The 20,139-nt window shown below is 45.6% G+C and overlaps 1 protein-coding gene and 1 non-coding gene across 2 annotated transcripts in view; one reads left to right on the plus strand and one right to left on the minus strand.

The window, feature by feature from the left end:
- Positions 1-325: 325 nt before the first annotated feature.
- The window catches only part of nompC (no mechanoreceptor potential C), a 149,440-nt gene continuing 129,626 nt past the window's right edge, over positions 326-20,139 (plus strand). Inside the window, exons 1-2 of the mRNA XM_075878052.1 lie at positions 326-2,606; positions 3,669-3,770. Coding sequence (XP_075734167.1) covers positions 1,461-2,606; positions 3,669-3,770 — 1,248 coding nt within the window. The 5' untranslated portion in view covers positions 326-1,460. The remainder of the gene's footprint in view (positions 2,607-3,668; positions 3,771-20,139) is intronic.
- TRNAA-CGC (transfer RNA alanine (anticodon CGC)) lies at positions 18,723-18,795 on the minus strand. Its single transcript has one exon. It is a non-coding gene; the product is annotated as a tRNA-Ala (tRNA).

Below are 20,139 nucleotides of genomic sequence, written 5' to 3' on the forward strand. Positions count from 1 at the left end.
TTCAGAAACGGGGTCGTAAGCATAGTCACCGCAGCCGTGTCCTCGGCAAATTACGCATAAAACGCACACTGAGCTAGAAGCGGGAGAGAAGGAGGTGTCCAGGGAGGGGCGCTTAGCGTGGGGTCTCTGTGGCGGCTGTCTACAAAAAAGCCAAGGCCCACTTTCTTCTTTTCCTTTTTTTCGCATTGTCCAGTCGCTCATTTTCCACACCCTCCTCCTCCTCCTTACCGTCCTGCACTTTGCCTGCGACACGCGCTCGCCCTCTCGCCATGCTCGTGTCATGACGTCATGGGTGGGCCCGCTTTGTTCTTGCCTGTAGCGGGGCCCGTGGCTGATAGGAGCACGCTCCGCTGTCCAAACGCTTCGTTCGGGACGGAAGGGCCACTGCGTCGTTGTGCGGCCATTGCACGGGTTCTGGGTTTTTTCGTCGTCCGTCCACTGCGTAACTAACGCCTAGACCAGTTCTGAGAACGTCATTGCCAACGCTTTAATGAAGTGTGCCTGTGCGATGACTCATTTGTCGGAGAGTGGGACAGTGACGACAGTGCGTCAGCAAAGCTTCTCGGCTCGAGGCTGAGTCCACTCGCCAAACCCATCAGATAGGGGATCTGTTGCCGTTTTGCGCGTCTACTTCCAGATGCCGCCTCCAAAACAGTGCATCGCTCAAACGTAGCGGCTTGCTTAAGTCGTCGGCCTACGCTGCTTTGGAGTTCTGTTGGTGCTTGCGAATCGGAAAGTGTGCGCTGGTGTACGTGTGTCACACTGCTGGCTTCAGCACGGTCTTCGTTGTGCCTGCGAGGGTGTTGGTGTGCGTGTGTGCTGCGCTCTGCAAAAGAAGCCTGTTGTTCGGTTCGGTCGTCGTTCAAGAAAAACGGATGCTAGAAAAATGTGCAGTGCTTGTGATGTTGGGGCCATGAAAGTTTTTTCTTTTAAAGTAACATTTAGTCAAAGAGGTGACAAATTAAGCTATAACTTCAACTGAGGGATAACCCAATCACAAAATTCGAAAGTATTCGGCAAATGGGCTCTGATCTGCAGACGTAAGTAGTGGTCGAATGAAGAAACCTTGTTCCTGTGCAGCAAGCTAAACGGCTGAAGGAATATCTGCAACAGAGGTGCCTGTTAGACTAGCAAAAAGGCGCACGTATTTGAACGCAGTTTCTTGGCTTTCCCAAATTACAGATAACTTTTTATACGCTCTTTACGTGTGGTGACACCGGCTACAATAACCTAAAATATGAGCATGCTCCAAAGGGTTACGCGTATGGCACACTAAAAATTTCGCCGACCTTGCGCTATAACCCGCTTGTCACGCTTGCCTGAGCGCTCGTAAAAAATAATCCACAAAAAATAATGAACTAGAAACCGCGTTTCGGCCGAACGGGTACATTAGTATGACGCTCGTACATTCGCGGAGTTGAAATACCGAGGACCAATAAAAAAAAGAGGACAGCTGAGCGATGGCGTCTGACAACAGTCCCTCGCAAGATGGCGGCCGTCGCCTGGGCAACCGATGGAACTCCGAGGAGGCCATCATGGATCCGATTCGTCTGCTCCAGGAGCTCGAACAAGAGGCAAACGAAAAGCGGCGTAGTCTGCGCGCCGCCGCAAACGGCGTAAACTCCTTGGCAGCGGACAATAAAATTGCAAACGGTTCCTTGTTACTGCTCGACGACATGGCAGCGTCGAACGACAAGACGCCCCTGTTGAAAGAAACTCCGACGCTCAACGGACCAACAGGACGTCGAAAGACGAAGAAGTCCCTGCCTGCGCGAAAGAAGCCTCCGAGTGTGAAGGAGAAAACGGGTGTCGGTGGCGGAGGTCGCGGTGGGGCCACGCTTCCCGTCAACAAGCATGCCAAGACGTCGAACAAGTCTGGCAAGTCGGCTTCGGTGAAGCCCGTGGAGAACAATATTCTTCCGAAGGTGAGCTTCGAAGACAAGAAAGCGCTGACCCCGGTTCCGGAGGAACAGCAGAAGCAAGAAGCTCCGGCTCAGCTCGAGTTCAACATTCGCGAGCAACCCGACCTGCTCGTTCAAGAAGGGGGATCTAAGAGCGCAGCGATGACACCCGCCGCACCGGTGGCTCCCGAAGTGGTGTCCGTGGAGCCGAAGCCCAAAGAAAAGACCAGTGTCCTCTCGAGGATGCGAGACGCGGCCAAGAAGATCAACGTGGCACCGAGCAAGCTGCAGCAGACAGTGATGAATGCCAAGATTTTGCATAACAGGCTGTCGCTGTCCAAGCCCAATGCCCCGCACGACTCTTCCGACCCATCGCAGCCTGACTCTGGAAGTGGCCAGCCGGCGCAAGATTCCTCCAACGCGGCTCCCTCGATAGACTTAATATTTGCGGACTCTCCGGATTCCATGGCCGAAGAGGAAGCCCCAGCGGAGTCCGGCGAAAAGAAAGACGCTTCCGAAGAGGCGCCCGCTGCAAAGCCTCCCGAACAGGAGCGGCCTAAAGGAGCCACGTGGACAGGCACTACGGCAAACGCCGAGCTGGCGCTCAAGATTTTGAATATGTCTAGAAGGGGAGACTGGCTCGGTGTGGATGCCCTTCTGAAGCACGTTGAGAAGGGAGACCTGCCGGCAGACCTTGCTGACGAGGTGAGTTCATTAGGTCATTTCGCAAATCGCTCGCTTTAATGGGATCTAGTTCAGCACTACACATACCCTACTCTAATGATGTGTCGTGCGATTTTCAATATGTTGTTTGTGTATACAGTCGAACTACCATCATTATTTTATTAGACGAGTTTAAAGGGGTTCTGCCTAAACATTTGCTGGTTTCTATCTAGTTTATCAGTTTTTGCTGGGATCATTTAAAAGCGCGACAAACCTTTACATGATATTGGGCATTTTGTTCGTTGTACATAGAAAATATCTGATATTTCGCGATTGCAGTTTGTGCAGAAGGCAACCCTTTGGGCTCAAAACTGAGGTCTGTACGTGAAGCTTCATACTGAATACAGTTGTACCTCAGCTCATTCATAAAATATGCGACTCTTATTTTAAAGCGTAACCATGCCTTGTAATTTTAAAGCGTAACCATGCCTTGTAAGCGTAACCATGCCTTGTAATTGTAATGTGATAGTATAGTTATAGTGATGTACCATGACGGTGTATAGCATCCTATTGCACCATGATAAACATGAACAACTAACTATGCGAATTCACTGCCCCACCACGGTAGTCTAGTAGCTAAGGTACTCGGCTACCGATCCGCAGGACGTGGGATCGAATCCCGGCCGCGGCGGCTGCATTCCCTATAGAGGCGGAAATGCTCAGATTTGGGCACACGTTAAAGACACCCAGGGGGTTGCAATTTCCGGAGCCCTCCACTACGGCGACTCTCATAATCATATGGTAGTTTTGAGACGTTAAACCCCACATATCAATCAAATCAATCCACATTAACTGTTCGTAAGTCGTTTTATTTTGTCACTTACCAAGCAAAATTTATTCCTTGAGAAATCGATGTTGGTACTGAAACTACCCAATTTATGAACGAACAGCCCGATAATATTTTGTCGCCACATTATTCTTTTTTTCTATAATTCTTTATTATTCGCACCTACAAGATCGTGGGCATTGTATGTATGGGTAAAGGTGTCAAGTTTTTTGAAGGCTCTAGCTTTTGATGACCCCTCTGTATCTGTTTCTGTGTAGGCCACTGGATTTACTCCACTAATGTACGCCGTGAAGGACAGCCGTGTGGGTTTAGCTGACAAGTTTATTGACCTCGGTGCCAACGTCAATGCCAAAGCCAAGGTAAGTGAGCCGTATGAAGTGCATTATTTTGAAGTACAGGTTGTACAAGTCTGTATTGACGCGTCCTACATCTTTAATGCAAATTGCTGGGCTTTTGCAGAGACGGTTTTTGTTGTTCTGGGATGGGAAAGCGTTTTTCACGCCCCGCAAGTAAATAAACCATTATTTTGGCTATCTAACAGCATCATTCATGCATATCTGCCTCTTATGCCCAACTAGCTTGTTTCCTCGATGGTAGTAGCATTTCCCCAAATGCCAGTTTTCTGTCACGTACCACGTTATCGTGAGCACGTACTGCCCTTTCTGACCAACATTACAATGTAAGGCAAAAGTAGTAGGATGCCTTGATTGTACAGTGAGGTGTTACACTGTGGCGGAGGTGTTATATTGTGACACAGCACCTTCACCAAGCGTGGCGGACTCCAGAGGTACATTTTTAAAGCTACTATTCCTACTATCATTTCATACTTTTGAGTCACTTGGGTAGTACTCCCTTTAGAGAGCCACCTTGCCTCTCTCTATGCGAGAGTCATGGGACGTACAACTTCCTAAAAGCGAGTCATTGCATGACTCGCCTGACGAATTTCCACGTGCCTGCTAAAAAGAGGCGGTGCATGTGACTCTCATATGTATAAGAAGAGAATCAAAAGACACCTTTTTAACGACGGTAGTCTTTAGATCCTTTGATGCTTCAACGAAAAAAAATTGGTCTGTCTGTCTGTCTGTCTGTCTGTCTGTCTGTCTGTCTGTCTGTCTGTCGTTCTGTCTTTCGTTCTGTCTATCGTTCTGTCTGTCGTTCTGTATGTTGTTCTGTCTGTCATTCTGTCTGTCTGTCGTTCTGTCGTTCTGTCGTTCTGTCTGTCTGTCGTTCTGTCTGTCTGTCGTTCTGTCTGTCTGTCTGTCGTTCTGTCTGTCTGTCTGTCGTTCTGTCTGTCTGTCTGTCTGTCTGTCTGTCTGTCTGTCTGTCTGTCTGTCTGTCTGTCTGTCTGTCTGTCTGTCTGTCTGTCTGTCTGTCTGTCTGTCCAATGATGCAGCCACCCAGCGAAAGTTTAAGACCATACTCAACGCCCACCCATCTCGATCTGGGGGCTGCGTTCATACTTGTGAACGTTGTCAATACAAAATCAAATATTACGAATATTATACGTAAGTGTTAGGCAGTGTGTCTTTTTGTTTATAAAATCCCGAGCTAAAATGCATAGGTACGCCATTTTGAAGACCGAAGTGTTTAATACGCGGCGCTTACAACGCGACGCTACGAACGAAAAAGCGGATGTTTCCTATGCCTCGTTAAAAAAAAAGGCAGTAAATCCACGGAGTGAGTGATGGATAGTGGGGCGAAGCATTCGTCCGTCCATTCGTTCTTGCTTCCGTCCGTCCATTCATGTGTCTGTGTGACCGTCCGTGCATCCATCCGCCCGTCCGCGCGTGCGTCTGTTCGTGCGTCCGCACGTCCATCTGTGCATCCGTCCCTGCGTTTGTCCATGCATCCGCCCCTGCATCCATCCATGCGTCCATCCGTCCGTGCAACGATTTATGCGTCCGTTCATGCATCTGTCTGTGTGTCCGTTCGTCCATATAGTCAACACTCCAAGCAGCATTTCGCATCTTTTCATCATATATTCCGCATGTAGAAGCACCGCCATCGAGCGGACATTTCAAGGACTAAACGAGAGGTGGCACGCGCACACTTTCTTACGGCTTGCGCTTCGTGTCTACTTCCCACCTTTAACCACCTCGAGTTCATGGTATATACTAATTCACTGTATTCATGGCCCTGCGGCCCAACGCTCGCTAGACCTTTCTAAAACCAAGGAGGTTACGCCCAGCGAGTAAAACGTAGCAACCCTTTCTTGTCAGATAGTGCTCAATGTACATGCCAATGGCTGCTAATGGGGAATGAGAAACAGGAGAATTCGGCTTTTAGCGAACGCGCACGCTGCGAATTTTTTCTTGTTCAACAACGCACAGGAGAAATCTCCCACTGACACCACCTTGCAGGTCAAAACGTAAGACTGGTTACACACTACGACTACGACTACTACGAGGGACGAACGGGTGCTGCTTTAAGGAGCTTCGCCCCTAAAAATTACCTTTGAATGTAGACAGTAGGTGTATATACAAAGTCATGTCGGTATAGGCGGAAAAGATAAGCCATTCGTTCCACCATGACAATATGTTCTAGACTCTGAACTTGCTGTGTATACGTGTCGCATTGTATGCTATCTGGTCAGGTGGCTTCGATTCGTTAAGGTATTGTGCCGTTCGTGTGTGAGAGAAAGGCAAAAAAAGGGAATGATTTTGAAACTGGCTATCTTTTCAGAAATCCTGAGTCATCCTGAGCGAAAATTGATTGCTTTGTGCTTACTTTAACAAGGATGGTTTGAAGTAACGACCCTTCAGGCGAGAATCTAAAAACAAAACTAATCCTATATCAAAGCAACTCTCAAAATATGCCTATCTCGCTAGCAGTCATAACTGCCGATTCAACCACTTGTAAATACAAAAATGCCTTAGCAGCACTGTGGGCTGTGATGTGTAAAACGAGGTTCTTCAAGCTGTCATCAGCATGAAGTATATTGTAGCACAAAACACGATTAATTTATCATCTCAGGGGGTGGAATTTCAATTGAAATAAGATAAAAACTCGTACCCGACATTTAGTTATTGTAGGTCATCACACTTCTACTTAACCTGTTCGATAGCTACATGAGCTAGCTATATGTATACTTTTAGATCAGATCCGCCGTTCAAAAGACGACAATTTTCCAATACCAAACTATTACTGACTATCTCAAAAAGTACTCTATATTATTAAAATACTTCTGAAAAGCCATGCTCACATTTCTTTTTCATGATTCTTCGGACATTCTTGCGTCAATATGCACGTCATACCACAGTGTCTTTGAAAGCTGAGGGGTGTAAAATATTCTGCAATTTAGTCAATTGTATCTTACAACCTTTAGCGCAAGCAGATCTGCCCATTTAGTGTCAGATTCACGCCTATAGTTTTTCCTCGTGCAAAATAGCTTTCTTTCAAGAACAATATCACTGCAGCAGGGCAGTGTGAAAATTAATCTAGCATCGCTACCGGCCTTTTAGCCTAGCATTCTTTCCATTTTCTGCATTTTATTCATTTCTTACTCCCAGCTGCACTTTTCTACATTTCCTCTAACAAAGACATGGTGCGACACTCTGATTTTGTTGAGCTTAAGTTGTTCTAATGTCGTGAACAGATGTTTATGTCTTTCAATAGTAAGATAGACCACTTTCTGAAACAAGCATATAGCTTTACTGGGCTGACTTGCGGCATGTAATCAACCACTTTTCCAGAGCCTCGACCCCGCATAGCAATTAGCAGAGGACTCCCATGGCGTCTCATCACCTTACTCTAGTTTTTACTTTCCCCGAAGAGTGCCGCGGTGACATGAGAATGGGTCAGGGGTCACGGCCGCTTTTGTTAGAGCACGAGCGTGCGTAAAGCTTTCGTCGCGAACACACACAGCTGAATTCATTTGGCGGGTGGGTGTGCGGTCTTCTTAGAGTACGAACGTGACCGTCGTGCACATGAGAACCTCGTGAAGGACGCGTCTAGAAATAGAAATAGCCATATGAAAAAACATTCTATCCATACAGCCATTAGATCTATTGTACAGCTCGAAACATGGCATACAACAATAGACCAGTGCTATCTCTATGCTCTGTCCAATGGAATCTTCGTGTGAGTTTCTACGTGCAAGTTTTAACTAATTTCGATCATCCTCCTCATCGTATCATGCTGGTCCTCTGTCCCATTTCTCTGCAAGGTAGCCAAAGCGGCTCTGTCTGGTTAACCTCCTTCCCTATGTAGTATAACGTCTATCTATCTATCTATCTATCTATCTATCTATCTATCTATCTATCTATCTATCTATCTATCTATCTATCTATCTATCTATCTATCTATCTATCTATCTATCTGTCTGTCTGTCTGTCTGTCTGTCTGTCTGTCTGTCTGTCTATCTATCTATCTGTCTGTCTGTCTGTCTGTCTGTCTGTCTGTCTGTCTGTCTGTCTGTCTGTCTGTTTGTCTGTCTGTCTTCGTCATCATCATCATCATCTGAATCAGACTTAAATAAAGTTACAAGAAAGCTTTCCGGTTCCTCAATTTCACTCACTGGTATAAACTATCAAAACTACGGAGGTTTACAATAATTCACGAGCAATCATTCTTCATAATTGCACGTACATTCGCAAAACCACATACTACATAAGCTTCTATTATTTTCTTGTTGCCGGAATACCTCAGTTTGCTTGCGATTTTCCTTTGGCATACAATATCCAATGTCATCATCTATTGAAATGCCGGCTTTCGGTTTAAACCAGCTATACTCGCAGCTACCATGTCGATTGTAAAGGTCACGGTATCTAATCTTTTCACATTTTATTTTTACTGACTGAAGCGGTACATATGTAGATCTTAACTGTGCGTGATTATCACAAATAAAGCATAAGTTTGTCGAATACTCACGTCATGCTGGTTGAAAAACTGAAAAAAATATTCTTTCACATTCGGCATCGACAATAGCGGCACCTATGTATATATACACAATACGTAATCGTCACAATCAAATGCCACCATGCTAGTTGAAAAATGCGCATAATAAATGGAAGACTAACTTAGTACACGATGCAGCTTTTTGGGCCTTAAGGGCAGCTTGTTACGGCAGCATTCTGGTATACAAATTGCTCTACAAGTTTATTCTTCCTGGATTTGTGCCTCACTTTCTAATATTTCTCGTTTCCCTTCAATTTATTTACAATCAGGGGTTGGTAATCAACTCTAATATGTATCTTGATATATTTCACTTTTTTTCAAGCCTCTGATTTCTTAATCCAATCATCTTAAGAACGAAATCGCTCTCCTGGTTTTCGTTCAACCCTCGTGCATCGCGTTAACGTTTGCGCACTGATTCCTGTGCGGATAGCCGTTGACTCATGGTCCCCTACGCAGAGTCGCCTACACGAAATCACCTCAAAAATAACGTGACGTTCTAATTTTCTTTTTTTAGCGGAATTGGCAAGTTTTGGGGTGCTGGCTAGCTTTTATTTTTAAAGTATAACGTGAATTTGTGCTAACAGTGAAAAAAAATAAAGTTCGAAGCTCACACAAAGTCGCGCAAGGCTTGAAACTACAAAGCTGGATCATTCTAAGCCTAATCTAGATGCCTTTAGGTTGTTCTTAGATTAACTGATTCTCAGTGTAGAGAGTTCCGAGTTTCTGCCTCGTACAGACACTCACCGACATGACTCGGATGCGCAAACTCCAGAGACCAAAACTCGCGCTGAAACCGAGAGTTCGCATCTTTTGCAGACGCATCGTCGTTCGCACCCGTCACTTCGAAGTCTTCTCGCGGCGGCCGTTGCCTTTGCCGTTCTCTAGCATGTTTAATTGGAGGTTTCGGCCTCACTCCGTATACTCCAGTGAGGCTGAAACGCGTGTCCGTGGTGCTTATCACCGGGTTAACTTCAGCAGTTCAGCTTTTCTCAATTACTGGTTGCGGCTGCACAGCACTCATGATTGGTGTTTTTTTTTTTGCCAACCGTTTGTTGCTCTATTCATTTGTAGTGGTCCAGAAAGAAGTATAGTATTTGTCCATTTTTATAGCACATGCGCGCTCATGATTATGATAGTTCTTTTTTTTTGCGCACCTTTACAGTACAAAGTTTTTGTGGCCTGCTTACACTGTTTCGCTGTTGAAACATTAATCTTGAAACGTACTTTTATAGAATAGACTACTTGCAATATTTTCTACACCACCTAAACATTTAGGATACCTATAAAAAAACATATAAGACGCAAAGACAATGGGGACGAAGCGAAGAAACGATATGACTGACAAGGGCACCAAACATATTTCTAGCTATACAACTTATGTGCTCCACGCTCCTGATTGGATCTAGAGTTCGCTGAATAACCCGAGACATGCCAAAATGAAGCGAGTGAACCTCCACATTTGTTTCGGAACATTCACTCTTTTCACGATTGTCCGACTACAATTCCTGTGGAAACGGAGACACCTTTTGCAGGTTCGCGTTTCGCTTCGACTGCTAACGACTCGGCTTCCGAAACGAAAGCGTCGTTTTCGATATAATGCCTCTCTCTGTCAGCGACTAATCGCGCAGGCCGGGGCTTGAGCGCCCATTTTGGGCTCGATTGCAGGGCGTGTCGCTGCTTGTCCGTCGGTGTATGTGCGAGCGCGCACCAGTGGCGGCGGCGGCTCGCTTCGAGCTGTGCTCTAAACCATTACTGCGACGCGGCGCTTGTAAAATGTACGACACGCCGTGCCCACGCTTGGCTGGCCACAACACAGTGACCAGCTCAGGAGTGCAGCCGCTAGAAGCCATCATTTACCAGTGAAGCTGTTTAGGCCAGCCGTTAGTACGCCCAGAGTGAAGAGGAAAGTATCATACCCTTGAACCGGCGCGTGCTCTGGATGTCTTGCTCTTCCTCTTCGGCTTCGCTCCCAGAGCACACGCTCCTATTTTATACGTGAGATAGGACAAATAGACGAAAAGAAAGGGAAATTTCCTCACGAAGTGGGATTCGAACCGGCGTATCCACGATCTGAAGCGGAGCATCATAACCACTCGCCTATTTCGTTTTTTTTTCTTTATGCAGGGCGCAAAAGATACAATAAGGTGAACATGCACAAAATACATTACTGACACAGTGATGCAATGCTGTCCAGTCTAGAACTTTTTGCTATTGTTGTACACTTCAACTATGGTGGTCCAGTCTGGTGGATCAGGCTGCGTGAGCTCCGAAAATCTCCTTAATTTGCCCAACGCTTTCAACAAAATTGTGTATTGAGGGTTTTACATGCACATCTGCATGGCATGCCTGCATTGGAGTTTTATACAGTAAATATCATAGCATGCGTAGGTAGCTGAGTGGTCATACCTGCCACTAGAGAGCGCATAACACCACGTAGACATCCACGCACGCTAGCAAAGTATAACATAGCCTTGTTTAGTAAAACACACCAATGGGAGCGAGAAAGAGGTGAGACTGCAAATCGTAGCATAATACGAAATAGAAAGAGTTGGGAAGAAAAAAAAGAAAGAAAGAAAGAAAGAAAGAAAGAAAGAAAGAAAGAAAGAAAGAAAGAAAGAAAGAAAGAAAGAAAGAAAACATTTACAAATAGACTGACAGAAAAAAAAGTAGCCTAAACAGAGAAGAAGAAGCCAGTGAGAGCAGAACGAAGAGTGGAAATGGAAGATATGAAGGAAGAAAGAAAAAATACAGAGAGGCAAACCTCCATAAGGCTTGGCGCCTCCGGTGCGAAGATGGCTTAATTTGTTCTTCAGATAAGTTTGCGCTTTAATGAAAAGACATTACACATAGACAGGAACACACGCACCACGCGGTCTCTTTGTGTTCCTTCTTTTCGCCCAAGGTTGAACGAGGTGCTGTTGTATCTCTTTGGATGCGGTCATTCTTTTGTACTGAGCATGTGGGAGGGCAAGGGGTCGGGGTGTAGCGATTAAGGTTTTAAGCTTATTTGCAACTTGTGCGCCATGTCATGTCATTCCTGCGTAAATATATGTATTGCCATACACCTTTGTCTGATTATATATATATATATATATATATATATATATATATATATATATATTGCTACGGGGCGCCACAAATGAACATTCTAGAAAAGAGGACGATGTTTAGCGCGAGCTCGTGCAGACCGGGCTCCATATTGTATGCCTGCCTGTTTACCGAAAGTAAAGGCCTACCACACGCCGTTGACCCTCCTGATCCCGCGCCGCCAAAGCTATGCTCCGCCGACTTTGTTCGCCTATCTTGTCGAGCTGTGACGTATATCGACGTCTCTTCTGATCCACCTGTGGCTGACGGCGATTATGTCATTTCGCCTAATCCTACAGTACTCTGTTCGCTCAATGTTACGTTCCCCCACACCATCATCACAATGAAGAACAACGTGGCATGTCTCCCTATTGTGAACTTCGGACTTTGCTCTGAAGTGCTGCCACGAGGAATATCCCTTGCAACCCTTGCCCCGGCCGGCGACTACCACATATCGGCCTTAACAGAGGTCATCTGCAAGTATTCAGTCGCGCAGTACACTAGACTGCATAACTGGAATGATTGCCTCTGATCTCCCGGCCGAGCATGTGTCTGCGCTTCGTGGCCTTCTTGCGTCGTATCAAGACGTCTTTGATCTCTGCGACCGACCCCTAGGTCAAACGACCATCGTAAAGCATCGGATCAACACCGGTGACGCAAATCCAGTACACCGGCGACCCTATCGAGTTTCCTCCACCGAGCGCCACGTGATCCAGCAAGAAGTCGACAAGATGCTTGCCCGAGACATCATAGAACCTTCTTCAAGTCATTGGGCTTCGCCCGTTGTGCTTGTGAGAAAGAAGGATAACAGCTGGCGCTTCTGTGTCGACTACAGAAATCTCAACAAGGTTACAAAAAAGACGTGTATCCTCTGCCGCGGATAGACGACGCTCTTGACTGCCTTAGTGGACCAAATTATTTCTCTTGCATCGACCTTCGTTCCGGGTACTGGCAGATATCAGTTGATGATCTGGACCGTGAAACGACGGCATTTATAACTCCCGACGGGCTATATCAGTTCAAAGTAATGCCGTTCGGGTTATGCAATGCCCCAGCTACATTCGAACGAATGATGGACGCTCTTCTTCACGGTTTCAAGTGGTCAATCTGCTTATGTTACCTTGATGACGTCATTGTTTTTTCGCCAACTTTCGAAACTCACCTCGAGCGTCTCTCAACAATTCTTTCGGTTTTCCGCAAAGCAGGGCTCCAACTAAACTCGTCCAAATGTCACTTCGGCCGCCGGCAGCTCACTGTCCTTGGACACCTTGTCGATTCTTCTGGTGTTCGTCTCGATCCTGAGAAAATCCGTGCCGTCAAGGATTTCCCTGTGCCGACCTCTGCGAACGATGTTCGAAGCTTTGTAGGCCTTTGTTCTTACTTTCGTAGATTTGTGCGGAATTTTGCTGACGTCGCACGACCGCTCACGGAACTACTAAAAAAATGTGACTTTTGTGTGGGGACCTGAACAAACCAGAGCATTCGTTGAACTGACGAGTAGACTTACGACGCCACCGATTCTCGGCCACTTTGATATATGCGCTCCAACGGAAGTGCGTACCGACGCCAGCGGCCACGGAATCAGAGCCGTTTTGGCACAACGACAGCATGACTGCGAGCGCGTTATTGCATGCGCTAGCCGTCTGTTATCGCCAGCAGAGCGAAATTACTCCATCACAGAACGCGAATGCCTCGCACTCGTCTGGGCAGTGGCTAAATTTCGGCCGTATTTGTATGGGCGCCCGTTCACGGTTGTCACTGATCACCACGCATTATGCTGGTTGTCGTCCTTAAAAGATCCTAGTGGACGTCTCGACCTGTGGGCTCTACGGCTACAGGAATATTCCTACACGGTTGTCTACAAATCAGGTCGCCACCATGAGGATGCTGATTGCTTGTCGCGTCATCCAGTAGACCCAGCAGACCTTTCTGAGAGCGATGAGTCTACTTGCGTTTTGGCACTTTCCGCGTTTAGCAACATCGGAGATCAGCAACGCCGTGATCCTCACCTCAGGGATATAATCCTTCGGCTTAGTGGTCCCACAACTCCTCCGTCTCTCCGTATGTTCCTGCTCCAAGATGGCGTCTTATATCGCTACAGCATGCATCCTGATGGACCTGAGCTGCTGTTGGTCATACCACAACATATGCGTCAGACTGTCCTTGCACAGTTGCATGATATTCCGACAGCTGGTCACCTGGGAGTTTCAAGAACTTATGACCGCGTTCGACGTCGCTTCTTTTGGCCCGGTATTTACCGATCCGTCTGCCGTTACGTCGCTTCATGCAAATCCTGTCAACACCGCAAAAAACCAGCAACCCTTAAAGCGGGACGCCTTCAACCCATTCAGATCCCATGCGAACCATTTTATAGGATAGGTGTTGACTTACTAGGACCGTTTCCTTTATCGGCCAGCGGAAACAAATGGATAGCAGTCGCCACGGATTACACCACTCGGTATGCCATCACACGGGCCCTTCCTACCAGTTGTGCGACCGACGTCGCTGACTTTCTTCTAGAAGACGTCATATTACACCACGGCGCTCCTCGGCAACTGCTTACCGATCGGGGTCACTACTTTTTATCACAAGTTATCCAAGACATATTGCACTCTTGCGCTACAAAGCACAAGTTCACAACGGCGTATCATCCTCAAACCAACGGGCTCACGGAGCGGCTAAATAGAACCATCACGGACATGCTCGCCATGTATGTTTCTTCCGACCATCGTGACTGGGACACCGCCCTTCCATTTGTAACATTTGTCTATAATACGTCTCGGCATGACACTGCAGGTTTCTCGCCATTTTTCCTCCTGTACGGACGAGAACCTACGTTGCCTTTCGACACGCTCCTTCCTGCCGTTGGCCACACGTCAGAATATGCCCGTGATGTGATTTCTAGAGCTCTAGAGGCACGTGAGATTGCTCGCCAGCGTCTGAGCGATTCGCAGGAACGGCAACGACAGGTCTACAACGCGTGCCATCGTGATGTCCACTTCAGTCAAGGTGACGCAGTCCTTCTCTGGACGCCGTCGCGGCGAGTTGGCCTGTGCGAAAAGCTGACTTCACCGTACTCGGGTCCGTACCGTGTGGTGCGGCAAGTCACCGACGTGACATATGAAATTGAACATCTTAACGCCACCAGCGCGCGATCGTGTTCTGACGTTGTTCACGTCACTCGGCTGAAACGATTTTACTCGGACCAACCAAGCACCGAGACGGTGCCTTCGCCGCCGGGGGTGATGCTACGGGGCGCCACAAATGAACATTCTAGAAAAGAGGACGATGTTTAGCGCGAGCTCGTGCAGACTGGGCTTCATATTGTATGCCTGCCTGTTTACCAAAAGTAAAGGCATTTTTTAGACGCCTGCTCCCCGTAACAATATATATATATATATATATATATATATATATATATATATATATATATATATATATATATATATATATATATATATATATATATATATAGAGAGAGAGAGAGAGAGAGAGAGAACGCGTTATTCGAAGGTTGCAGGTTGGGTTTCTGCTCACGGCAAGCTATCTTTTCACCACTTTCCTTTCTTCAGATTATTATTCGAAGCGCTGGGACATAAAAGGTTCACCGTCTCTGCGGCATGCGCACATGGGAACTGTGAACTCGGTATTGCAGGAATGTACAGAGACCTGTTCGACAGTATACGTAGAACAAATGTTGACCGTTAAACAGTGTTTGCGGAACGCATGGCCGTGTTGTGTTCGAAAGTAAGGCATATCTTCTACGTATATCTTATAACATTTCGCTTTAAGTAGACAACTCCCATTTATGTGACTTTAACTATGCTAGCGTCCAACTAATCTATAATATGAAGATCGGGTATAGTAAAAGAACAGAGCCAGTGAGAACCCTAATACTACAGACTGCGCTTTGCTACTCACTATTTGTGACACTGTGCTGGAAAAACCTTTCATCGTCGGTAAATTAGGAGTGCAGTCGTACTAACAAGTACGAGCACGAACATCTTGTACCCTGTATACCGCATTGAGAATTTGATCGCGAACTGGAGAGCGCGTCTTTTATTTGTATGGGGATTATAATGACTTTGAATACATGATGAAAACTTTACATAAGATATGTTCTGCGACATCAAAGCGAGAAATGCGTTTGATAATTTCCGTACATCCTGCCGTTCGTTATAAGAAGAGATGAATGCTCCCCTGCACCGCCTTTTTCACCAGGGCCAGGGCATGTTTCCCTATAATTGAAAGCGGTGCACGCAATTCATCACGCGCTTTCGTCCATCTTGAACTTTGTTTTTTGAGGTGCACTTCTTTTTTTTTCGTAACATTCGCCTGCCACCCAGTGATGTTCTTGACTATCCACATATAAGTTAGCGACTCCATGCACGGCTTCTCTTGTTCGCGCATGTTGGTCTCGCAACAGTGGTCCCGTGTGTATGGCGACGCCGGCAGCAGCATAAAAATGCTCTGCTCGCCGGCGCGTTGAGTTCCGCCAGGGTGCCTTCCCCCCTCCCGTCCAAAAAAACCGAGGCACTGCGCAAGGCCGCTGGAAGGATGCATCAACATTGGCCAAGAGCCTTGTCCCACCACGCTGAATGTTAATATAGCGCCACACCTCGAGTGTGCGAACGATAAAATAATTACCTCGCTAGCAGAAACTATTACCGCTTGCCCCCGGCCAGTATATTTATCTCACTGAAACCTTGTGCCATCATCTCGCCAAATTTTATAAAGTATACCTAGCGTTATGAACGAAACAGACTATTTATGGTAATTAATGCTTGTGCATAACGAGTAAACGCGACAAAACAACGGGGTTTCAATAGGTGCGTGAATTAGTTCGCTGGGTAGTTTTTGTGTCACAGAGGGTCATGCGTGGTGTAACACGGCGGTGAGGCTGAGCTTTAGTGGGTCATCATGCGATAAAGGAAGAAGCCGAGCGTTTAACCGCACGGCCAGAGCAAGTATGTGCGTTTTCTCGCGGATTAGAGAAAAAAAAACGTAGGAGGCTGGGCAGTACAACTCGACCAGGTGGGCAAACGCTTCAGCAAAGACATCTGTATGAAAAGATCCAGATACGTAATGAATAATTATGTAAATTATTGATTTCTGAAGTGTGGTTTAAGCGTAAGGTCATGGTACCATGGATCAATGAGGCTAGAGTTCGACAAGATAGAAAATGCTTTATTTCTTCTGAACTTGTCATGGCAGAATTCCGAACGAATACTAGTTAGACACTTGTTTATTTAATGTGCTGATCAGGCGTAGTATTCAGGAATGCCCCTTGACGTCCACCATTCCCCAGGTCTTCCGCGATCTCGTGAACAAGCGATCTTCAACGTTGCCGCGCGGGCATGACAGGGCATGACACTTAAACTGCCCAAAAAGGCTTATAGTATACGCTATGTGTTGGTACAATCCACATGCCTCCGCACACTGGTGGTAAAATTCTATAATTTTCATAAATTGTTATTTATCGAGGTTGCAACGAAAGGTCCGTACGATATTCTTCAATCACTCAACTCTCAAGCAAATGATCGTATGTATTGCGAAGAAACGGAAACAGCGCGTTAAAATTGACCCTCGTATCGGTAAAATTGCTTTTTTTTAATCAAGGTCTAGATAAATAGAGAATGGTTTCAATGTGTCGCTTCGGCTACTCCTCTTTCATGGTATAATAGTTGTAATTGTGTGAACAAAGCTATAACAGTGTGAACAGGCACAAAACTATAAAAAATACGAAGAACGCTTGAGGTACACCTTCAAGAGTAGAACGCAATAGCATGAGCGGGCCCTGTGCCCAACCCCTTCAATCATGTCGCGATGAAAGAAACGCTCGTGCGCATAACATTCGCCGTTTCAAACTATCCTAGAATGTTAACTAGGACGTGCAGTAGCTAAGTGCCCAGTTGATTTTTGTTTACACCATAATTCTTTATTTTGCTAACTGGCAAAGTCCCCGTTACTATTTTTTAAGGTGTCACGTGCTGTTGCGTGAAGGCATGCTTTATAATGCATGGGCAGCTTTAAAACAGGCGCTCGTTGCACAATTCATGTGTTTTGACCCACGATTTTGACAATCTGCCACGAAATCTTACATGCGTTATAAAGACTCCTTCCTCAACATGAAATTCATATGGTGTTCTTTTTTGTTGTTGTTTTTAAAAGCAATTTCAAGCAATGACGTGGCTGTGTGGTGGAACCCCTGCTTGTGAAGCAGACAGCATGGGTTTGACTCTCCTTTCGAAGTCAAAATATTTATTATTCGTTTTATTTGCTTCCTTCTCAATTTTCTCTTAGTCATGGACAAGATGATGATTATGTCTCTCACAACCAACGACACCGACACCGACATTTCTGGGAAAGGAGCTCTTCAACGCTATCGCCTTTATGGGCCACTCCCGTTCTTAGTCCCACTTGTCGATACCAAGAAAGCGTACACTGAACAGAAAGGTTTACAAAACACAAATACGCACTTGAACGAGAAGTCCTCACATAATGTAATTGATCACCTAGACATTGTCACAGCTGATTATTAGAGACTTGCGAACTGTCTTTTAAGTACCACGCTCTAAATGCAACAGTGATGATTGCAAGTTCAAAAGCTTTTGCGGTAAGCTTTGAAGGTTCCTAATCGACAAACATATGGTATAAAAAAGTTTATTTGTGTTAGTTAGGGCGTGATGGAAGAATACTTGTAGCTAAGCGGAGGGTTAAGTCTGAATTCATGCTTTCTAAAGCATGCTACTTTCCACTGTGAAAATAGAAAAACCGTACAATATATGGAATGGAGAAGGATAATTAATTTGAAAAGAATAGCCGTGCCACTATGGGGCCGGCTTCTCACTTGAAGTGGCGTGAAAGAAATGCAGTGATTTTCGGGTACTGTCACTGCAAACAACGTTTGTAGTGTGTCATCTCTCTATTGGCGCAGTATACTGAATTTTTTTTTGTTTTTGCTTCGTTCTGTATGCCCGCTTACGGACTCTCTCTCTCTCTCTCTCTATATATATATATATATATATATATATATATATATATATATATATATATATGTGTGTGTGTGTGTGTGTGTGTGTGTGTGTGTGTGTGTGTGTGTGTGTGTGTGTGCGTGTGTGTGTGTGTGTGTGTGTGTGTGTGTGTGTGTGTGTGTGTGTGTGTGTGTGTGTGAAGGAAGGAAGTGCATACATAAGGGCTCTTTTTTTCTTTTTACACACATTATTGATGAGATCTAACAGAATATAATGCAAGGAAAGTATAGGGGAAGTTGTTCGACCTAATTGCAATATGAATGTGAAGAAAGAAGAGTAAATGAAAAGATAACTTGCCGTGGGTAGGAATCGAACCTGCGACCTTCGAATAGCGTGTTCGACGCTCTACCAACTGAGCTACCATGGCGGCTATATGTGAATTAAACGTGGGAGAGTCAGTCAGCGTCACCAGCAGCCATCGCGGCGAGTGTGGAACACTCTTTATCTGCCTGTTTGGCGTCACATAGGACGTGAACGTATTGCGAGCTGGCAGCTGACCAATAACCCCTCATATAACTTCCCCTATATTCTCCTTGCATTATTGTCTGTATATATATACATATATTTTTCCTGAGCATTAAGCAGGAAGCCTTCCTCTGAATAAGTTATCTTCATTTGTACCATCTCTTTGTCCTTTACAGCTGCTTTCTCGTTGACAAGCAGCGTCGAGGTATCGTTCAGTCCGGCCATTGCACCGGTGCTAGTACGCAAGTTTGTCAGAAGAAACAATGAACGAACTACAGAACGAAAGTAGGAAAGGAAAAACGTTTACGAATGAGGCAGTAGAAACAGCACGTGTAGTGCATGGTTGTTCCAACCGCATCGATCGATTTGTGAGGGCACGTACAGGCACAGGCCAGCTCTTTTTACTTCTACATGTTTTTGTCCTTTGTTTTTTTTTTTTTGCTGTACTCTATAGTACGCTAGAAACCTATATCGATCGCTTAGAGGCTTAGCCATGAGTACAGCGGTGGACACGTGGTAAAAGCCCGAAGCGGTGCCGTCAATCGTGGCGTCAGACGCCCATGGATAGAGTGACCTAGCCGTGGACGCGTCACAGCTTTGCAATGTGGCGCAATAAGTTCGCGGAAGATTCCGCTACGCCATACGTTGGTGAAATTGCGTACTAGGTGTATATGTTCACTTGACCACGACTTGAAGAGTTGTTCTTTTTTTATCAGAGAGTGCTCTTAGGGCTTTCCCGAACGCTGTGGCTGTTTCGCTTTGCAACACATGCGAGATGCGTTTTTACTGACATATAAGTTACGGATAATCTACAGCAAAAAAAAAATTACATACTGGTCTTGTTTCTTGGCAATTCAAGAGCGGAAAAAATTGAATTGCAGCGTTGCGACAAATGCACTTTATATGTTAGCTTCAAGGATGTCTGCTGGCTGGCTTATTCGACACGTGTTTTCTTCTACTTCATCTAAGAAAGAGCAAACAATGTTTCACCACGACGCTATTCTAGCAATGACGCCTCGTTTTATAGAAAGTTCACAAAATGGTTGAAACCATGCATCGTTGTGTTCCACAGATGAAATAATAATAATAATAATAATAATAATAATAATAATAATAATAATAATAATAATGTAGCATATGCCTGCGAAATTCTTCCTGACATGACATCACCCGAGCTTATATCATCCTCGAAAGGCTTTAATGTCATCCTTTCATTTCATTTCATTTTCATTTTATTATACTGTCA

This window comes from Rhipicephalus microplus, chromosome 2 (assembly GCF_043290135.1).
Source record: "Rhipicephalus microplus isolate Deutch F79 chromosome 2, USDA_Rmic, whole genome shotgun sequence".
NCBI classification, from domain to species: domain Eukaryota; kingdom Metazoa; phylum Arthropoda; class Arachnida; order Ixodida; family Ixodidae; genus Rhipicephalus; species Rhipicephalus microplus.